Source organism: Mus caroli, chromosome 11, assembly GCF_900094665.2.
Source record: "Mus caroli chromosome 11, CAROLI_EIJ_v1.1, whole genome shotgun sequence".
Lineage (NCBI taxonomy): Eukaryota > Metazoa > Chordata > Mammalia > Rodentia > Muridae > Mus > Mus caroli.
The window spans coordinates 1751464-1759459 of record NC_034580.1 but is presented as its reverse complement, the minus strand read 5'-3'; the positions used below and the strand labels follow the sequence as shown (position 1 = coordinate 1759459).

The 7996-nt window shown below is 46.8% G+C and overlaps 1 protein-coding gene and 1 pseudogene across 4 annotated transcripts in view; one reads left to right on the top strand and one right to left on the bottom strand.

Annotated features, from left to right (window-relative positions):
- Nucleotides 1-7996, bottom strand: part of Thoc5 (THO complex 5) — a 35527-nt gene that overhangs the window by 22461 nt on the left and 5070 nt on the right. For all 3 annotated transcript variants that reach the window (XM_029483877.1, XM_021176115.1, XM_029483878.1), the window contains exons 3-7: nucleotides 7130-7273; nucleotides 6225-6338; nucleotides 5991-6088; nucleotides 4132-4278; nucleotides 2134-2248 (exon numbers count right to left, since the gene is read on the bottom strand). In XM_029483877.1, coding sequence (XP_029339737.1) covers nucleotides 2134-2248; nucleotides 4132-4278; nucleotides 5991-6088; nucleotides 6225-6338; nucleotides 7130-7273 — 618 coding nt within the window. The remainder of the gene's footprint in view (nucleotides 1-2133; nucleotides 2249-4131; nucleotides 4279-5990; nucleotides 6089-6224; nucleotides 6339-7129; nucleotides 7274-7996) is intronic.
- Nucleotides 712-1636, top strand: LOC110304658 (annotated as a pseudogene). The gene has a single exon (XR_002379095.2). The product of XR_002379095.2 is annotated as a 40S ribosomal protein S2 pseudogene (transcript).

The following is a 7996-nucleotide window of genomic DNA, read 5'->3' as shown; positions in this document are numbered from 1 at the left end:
AAAACAAAAACAAAAAACCCTCACACACACATATCATCTCCATACAGACACACCAGAAGCCAAGGCACAGAAATCAAAGTGCACTGTGACTGTTTCATAACAGACCTTTCTCTCTGGTTATTCTGATATGTGTGCCTATGCCCTGCATGACCTTTAAGCAGTAAGTACAGGACACGTAACAGAGCAATGCGGAGGGCCTGGAGGATCAAATGCAGCCAGGCCTGCCTAGTCCCACTCCCCGTCTCTGCTCTCCCTTCACCTCCCTCTCCCCCTACGTGGTTATGAGACAGGATCCCACTCTGTAGACCTGACTTGTTTGGAATCCTATGCAGCCTAGGCTAGCCTCAAGGTATGTATGTACCAGCAATTACAGCCGTCGTTATGTAGCCTGAGTAGGACAGAGTCTACCCTTCACTCAGCGCAGGCTGCCTCAGAGCCACAATCTTCCTGCTGCAGCTTCCCAGGCCCATCAGCAGCCCAGCCACAGGCTCTCTTCTCTTCTATTATGAAGTCCTACTAGAAAAATGTGTTTTTGCTGACAACTCTAATTCCATGTCCAGAGCTGAGAGGAAGAAGTGAAGACCTTGCCAAGTCCTAGAAAAACAGATTTAAACTTCTCTCCATTCCTTTTACAAAGTTCCTCATTAGCCATTTATCTTGCTTCATAAAACTATAAAAATTTAGACCAAGCTTCTTCTTCTTCGGGAAAACACCAAATGGCGGATGACGCCAGTGCAGCGGGAGGGCCCGGAGGACCCGGGGGCCCAGGATTAGGAGGCGGAGGATTCAGCAGCGGTCTTAGGGGCCGCAGTTGTGGCCGAGGACGTGGCCGTGGTCGAGGTCTCAGGGCTCGTGGAGGTAAAGCTCAAGACAAGGAGTGGATCCCCGTCACCAAGCTGGGCCACCTGGTTAAGGACATGATGATCAAGTCCTTTGAGGAGATCTACCTGTTCTCCCTGCCCATTAAGGAGTCTGAGATCATTGACTTCTTCCTGGGTGAGTCCCTAAAGGATGAGGTTCTGAAAATCATGCCAGTGCAGAAGCAGACTCGGGCTGGCCAGCAGACCAGGTTCAAGGCTTTCGTTGCTATTGGGGACTATAATGGTCACGTTGGTCTTGGTGTTAAGTGCTCCAAGGAGGTTGCCACTGCCATCCGAGGGGCCATCATCTTGGCCAAGCTTTCCATCATCCCTGTGTGGAGAGGCTACTGGAGGAACAAGATTGGCAAGCCCCACACTGTTCCAAGCAAGGTGACAGGCCGCTGTGGCTCTGTGCTGGTGCGTCTCATCCCTGCCCCAGAGGCACTGGCACTGTCTCTGTTCCTGTGCCCAAGAAGCTCCTGATGATGGCCAGTATAGATGACTGCTACACTTCAGCCAGAAGCTGCACTGCCACCCTGGGCAACTTTGCTAAGGCCACCTTTGATGCCATCTCCAAGACTTACAGCTACCTGACCCCCGACCTCTGGAAAGAGACTGTCTTCACCAAGTCTCCTTATCAGGAATTCACTGATCATCTTGTGAAAACCCACACCAGAGTCTCTGTTCAGAGGACCCAGGCTCAAGCTGTGGCTACTACATAAGGGTTTTGTACAAGAAAAATAAAAGAATTAAGTCTGCTTAAAAAAAAAAAAAAAAAAAAAAGAATTTAGACCAAATCTGGCATCACAAACAATAAAAAATCAGGCCACATACTCACACACATGTATGTCTGTATGTATGTTTGTGTGTATATACATACACACATGTGGATATATGTGTACACACACACACAACCGGATTGATTCTATATATGTAAAGTGGAAGCTTTTCAGATGAGGCCAGTTCTTTTCAGAGAGCCATCCACTTTTCTTCCCCAGCCTGAGGTACTGTGTGAACCAACTCCATGGCCACAGGAAGCAAGTTTAAATGCCTAGAGCCAGGAGCTGGTGAGAACCAAAACGCCATGGATGAACACCAGTCGAGGCGTGGGCACGCTCCTGACCCACAGGCCCACAATTTCTCTACTTCAGAACATAACTCGCCCCTCTTAGAAAAACCATTCTCACGGAGTGATGTGATGAGGATGCCGGCTGGGAAAGCCCCGAGTGTGGTGGACTCTGGCTGGTCTATGGTGAAGCGGAGCCACACTCACCTGCATGATGCTGTTGAGGCGAGGCTGGAGGCTGCTCAGATAGTCCCTCTTCACCTCAATCTCCTTCAGGATCTTCTCCTTGTTAGACAGACATTCTCGGTACTTTTCTGCCAGCCTAAAGGGGCGCACATAGGGCACTGTCAGGCATGCCTTGCAGGGATAATGCAACACAACTGTTCCCTCTGATTGTTCTAACAACAGCCAGCACTGACTATGTGCCAAGTCCTTTAGTAAGCTCCATACAAGCACTATTAATCTTAGTAATTACATAAATCCTCAAGTACATGGACTTAAAACTGGTTTTTAACCTTTATTATGTTTTTGTGGGGTGGGGCAGGGAGAGGATTCTTATGTTATGGCACATGTGGAGATCAGAAAACAGCTTACACGAGTCAGTTCTCTCCTACGGCCTGGTTTCCAGGGATCAGAGTCAAGCTGTAGCTAGGATGATAGCAAGCCAAGGGGAAGGAGCCAGTACACAGCATTCCTTCACTGCCTCTGCTCCAGGTAAGGACTCCAGCTTCCTGCTCTGCGTTCCTGCCTGGCTTTCCTCAGTGGTGGATTGTGAGCTGAGGGTTCTAAGCTGAAATAAACCTTTACTTCCCTAAGTTGCTTTTGATCCCAGTGTTTTATCACCGCAATAGAAACACACCCTATCTAAGACAAGCAAACAAGGTATTTAGGACCTTAAGATATAGCTCAGTGGGTAGAGTGCTGGCCTAGCACCACATAACGATGTGATGGCGTATATCTAAATCCTAGCACTCGAGAGGTGTGGGAGGAAAGAACAGTCCAGTCACCCTTGGCCACCCTGTATGTTTGGGTGAAGGCACGTGCTTGGCAAGCCTAATGGCCTGAGATCAACCCCGGGAACTCATGGAAGGGTGGGAGGAGAGAACTAATTTCACAGTTGTGTACACACACTTAAAATATTTGAAATCTTGGGGCTGGGGAGATGGCTCAGTGGTTAAGAACACTGACTGCTCTTCCAGAAGACCCAGGTTCAATTCCCAGCAACCACCTGGAATGGGATCAGATGCCCTCTTCTGGTGTGTCTGAAGAAAGTGACAATGGACTCACATACATAAAATAAACAAACAAATAAATAAATCTTTAAAAACAATTATTGAATCTCTAGAAGCAGGCATGAGCACTCTCTTGGATTGAGTCTTACACTACCTAAGGAGAAAGCATGAATGTTCACTCTCTTTTTGCCTGGGAACACACAGCAGCCAGCAGCTTCACCTTCAGACGTGAGCCAAGCTAAGCCCCTTCCCCTAGGTTGTTTGTTAGGGAATTTTGTCAGAGTAACAAGGAAAGTAACTAACACAGTTAGTAAACAACAAAGTTTCACTGTGACATTTTCATGAATATTTATCATTTTATCTTGTTGTTTGTCACCCTGACTGCTTTCCCTGTCTCTCCCCATTTCTTACTTCACTCTATAGTGTGTGTGTGTGTGTGCATGCACGTGCGTGTGTGTGGGTACATACACTCATCCATGAGTGCACACGCAGAGAGCTGTGGTCAGTCCAACTGTCCTTCTTCATTACTCTCTGCTAGTTTCTGAGGCCAGGTCTCTCACTGAACCTGGAGCTCACACTTAGGCTGCCAACATCGGGGATCAACTACTACACCTCAGACTCACGCCATTCCACCAGCTTTTTCTCATGTACCTGGGATCCAAAGTCAGAGCCAAAGCCTTGTACAACAAGTGCTTTACCTACTGAGCCACCCTCCCTTGCAGTGCTGGGCACTGAGTCAAGAGCCTTGGGCATGGTGGGCACACATTCCACCACTGAGCCACATACCTTCACCTCCAGCTTCCTACTGGTAACCTTAACAGTCATCAGCCCACCCTGAAAGAGGTCAGTCAGGTTTGAATAATCCAGGGTGAATTAATAAGAAAGGGAGATTTGGTCCTGGAGAAAATGGCTAATCCTGGGTCATGACCAAGGACTGTCACTGTGCGGTTAACCAGGTCAGGAAGGCCACCACCTTTTCCGCTGCTCCAGCTCCCAGTCCAAACGTGCCAATGTTTGTTGGTGAGGGTCTCCCATGGTGATCTCGGCCTTGCTGATGCTTGGTGGAGCCTCTGAATAAAATTCCTCTAAGCTGACCAGATCAATTTCTTCATGCTTTGACCTATAAGCAAAATGAAGTTCTCAGGCATCCATTTTCAGAACCCCAAGCTGTGGCTTAGCAGGGACAATGGTTCCATTGTCTATGCAGCCCCAGCCTATGGCTACTGGAGATCCTGGAATTCAATCTCAGTCAATGCTCAATGACAGGCATTTCAGTGTGATGATAGGTTATTAGTGACATACCACAGTCATTTGCCCATGGTGCTCAACCTACTTATCCACAAGTCAGCTGAAGGCTGGAGGAGGATGCTTAATGACCTTGCAGGCGTCTCCTGGCTGAACAGAAGTATTAGCTAAGAGACTCAGAGTCCCTGCAGCCTGGGCTTATGCCATCACGATGAAACCAAGACACATCACCACCAGGAAAGATAAACCTAAGAGTCTATACATAACTTTAAAACATTTTCCCTTGGGGGCTGGAGAGATGGCTCAGCGGTTAAGAGCATTGACAGCTCTTCTGAAGGTCCTGAGTTCAAATCCCAGAAACCACATGGTGGCTCACAACCATCCATAATGAGATCTGATGTCCTCTTCTGGTGCATCTGAAGACAGCTACAGTGTACTTGCATATAATAATAAATAAATCTTTAAAAAACAAAAACAAAAAAACACACACACAAAAAAAAAACACACAAAAAAAATTTTCCCTGCATATGTGTAAGACAAGAAAAAGCCAGCCTGGCAGAACTAGAAGTAAGCAAAATCTAGAGGCTTTAAATTTTGCTTACTTAGAGAAAAGAATTCTCTGCAGGATTCATGGCACAAGCGCTCATGCCATGGCCACATAGGCATCACAGCTACCATAGTCAATATGCTCCTACACATGCTGGCTCACCTCTGTCCTCGCCTCACATTGTTCTTAGGAGATGGGAGCTTTAGCTCCATTTGAAAGCTATTACCCTTTATTATTTATATTATAGTATAATTTACCTATACTCTATACTCTAGTCTTCTTCCATTTTTCATTTGTTTGTTTGGGTTTCCATTGTTTTTGTTTTTTCAAGATAGGGTTTCTCTGTTAGTCCTGGGTGTCCTAGAACTCACTCTGTAGATCAGGCTGGCCTCAAACTCACAGAGATCTGCCTGCCTCTGCCTCCCAAGTGCTGGGTTAAAAGCGTGAGCCACCACTGCCAGGTTCTTTTTCCCTTTTTCAAATGTGCCCAAGATTACACAGCTAGTGAGAGGCAGACCCTGGGTATTAACTGCAGAACCCACGATCCTTCTTTGTGGCCACCTGCCTGAGTTCATTATAGCCTGACTTGACCAACTTGCATTAAGCAAAGATTACAACGAGGGAGAAACGTTCTTTTATGCTGTTTTTATACATTCTCAACCGTCATACTTTCAAAAACAGCACTGGAGCGGGAGATGTTAACCATCAGGCACATTATTGTTTTCAATGGGGCGAGTAGGTACTGGTATTCTATGGCACAGAAGATGAATAAATAACAATACATGTTGAGGAGAAAAACTGCTTTTACCAAGTGCTGAGCTCAAACCTCAAAAGGGGCCGAGGGGCTTCCAAGGTTCTCTGTGTGGTCCGAAATGACCGCTTGAGGTTCTCTACTTGAAGTGATCTCCCGATCTCTCCCCCAAATCCTGTAATCTTGTAAGCCCGCCCATTCTCCTTCAAAGGGATGGCTCACACCCAGCCATGGAAGAACAGGCATTACCACAGACTAGTAAGTCAAAGCCCCGTCCTCCCACACTCACTTGAACTCCAGACATTTGGTGATCTCCTTCTGGAGGTGCATCACTTCGTAGAGCAGGTTCTGTAGCTGTAGGTGGTAGGCATCGACTTTCTGCTTGGCCTGAAGAGAGGATGAGGTGAGCAGGGCAATATGGGGTGGGACTGACCATCACCAAAGTCAGAGAAGGGCAAAGGGAGAGTTAAAGGGGGCAGAGGGGAGGGGTGAGAGCCCATGTTATTAAGCCTTTCAACTCTACCTCGTGGGTCTGGTCTCTTCCTTTCTTTAACCTGATGTGGGCTAATCGGTTAAGCTTCTTTAGAGTCATGAAGTGCACACAGCTCTGGATCCTTCGTTCTTCAATTTCAATGGCCTGTTCACAAAGAGACCAGTAACGACGACTAACAGATGACAGCTCAGTTTCCTCCAGACCCTGGCTGCCAAGCCAATCCCATGCAGGGCCATAAGCAGAGTCTAAAGGGAGCCTGGGACAGTGAGAAATGTCATAAAGGAAGTGAAGGAGTCAGGCCAAGCATGATGGCACTCTAAGGCCTTTAATCCCAGTAATGAGGAGGCGCAGTTCAATGCCAGCCTGGTCTACTCTGGGAGTTTCAAGGCTAGTCAGGGCTACATAGTCTCAAAGCAAGGGGGGGTTGGGGGAGAAGGGAAGGAGAAAGGGAGGGAGGGAGGGAGGGAGGGTGAGCAGGCTGACTGTATAAAGCTTGGTTATAGTGCCAGAGCTATAGAATATAACTATCTTAACAACACTGGTCAATATACATGAAAATAAGTAAGACGGCTGAGAAAAAGTGAACTCCTCTTTAAATCACCTTAGTTTTAGACATTGTTTAGTTTTATGTCTGCTGAGTAATGCATTTAACATCCATGATAACTTTATTTTGAGCTCTATGATTTATCTGCACATACTTCTAACACTTAGCAAAATGACTGGCATGTAAAAAATATTACATCAATAATATCACATTGTAGCCATAGGAAAAAAAGACATCTTGCACTTTCATTACTATAATGGAGATGGGGCTGTTATGGAATTAAGTAACAAGTTAATAGGCAGGTCCGGTGCTTCCGGACTCACCCCCTAATAGCAAAAGGAGCCCAACCTGCAAACATGCCAGGTTTAGCACGCATGGCCTTTCTCCTTACCACGTCCTTGCTGCCCTTGCTCTTCAGGTCCTGGATCTCGGCCATCAGCCTTTGTAGCTCCTGGCAAGTGTATTTGTACAACTCATAGTCTCTGCCAGGGTCCCGCAGGTCAACCTCAGCCTCCTCACTGTAGTATTTGCCTTCCTGTGAAGGCAAAAAGAGAGGTCCTGGGTGAGGGTCTCCCTGCCAGGATCAGGGACAGTAAGAATAAAAACCTTCATTCTGTAAGGACATTACAGTTGCCATTGTATGGTCAGTCTGGGCTACACAGTGACTCCTGGCCCACTAGCGGCACAGTGAGACACTTACACACATATGAACACAAATACACAAACGTAAAAAACACTATTGGCCAGGCATTGTGACTCATTCCTATAATTGCAGCGCTTGGGAGATGGAGACAGAGTGATGTTGACTTCAACACAGGCCTGTCTCAAAAAACAAACAAATTAGCAATGCTGTGATCAGTGCCAAAAGAAAAAAAAAATCTCTACATTAATCTAGATTTCCTGGAACTATGGAAAATGCTGTTGTTTCATTTTTCTCTTTACTTCGTTTTGTCCATAAATTCCCATTTATGTATACAGAACTAATCCTAAGGGTCTGGAGCAATAGTGCAGACAACCAGCTTCAGTGTCCACCAACACAAGAGGAGCCAGCGCCCTCTTCTGGCCTCGGCAGGCACTGCACACAATGACGTTCTTAAAATGCTCAAAAGGGACCGGGCGTGATGGCGCACACCTTTAACCCCAGCACTTGGGAGGCAGAGGCAGGCGGATTTCTGAGTTCGAGGTCAGCCTGGTCTACAAAGTGAGTTCCAGGACAGCCAGGGCTATACAGAGAAACCCTGTCTCGAAAAACCAAAAA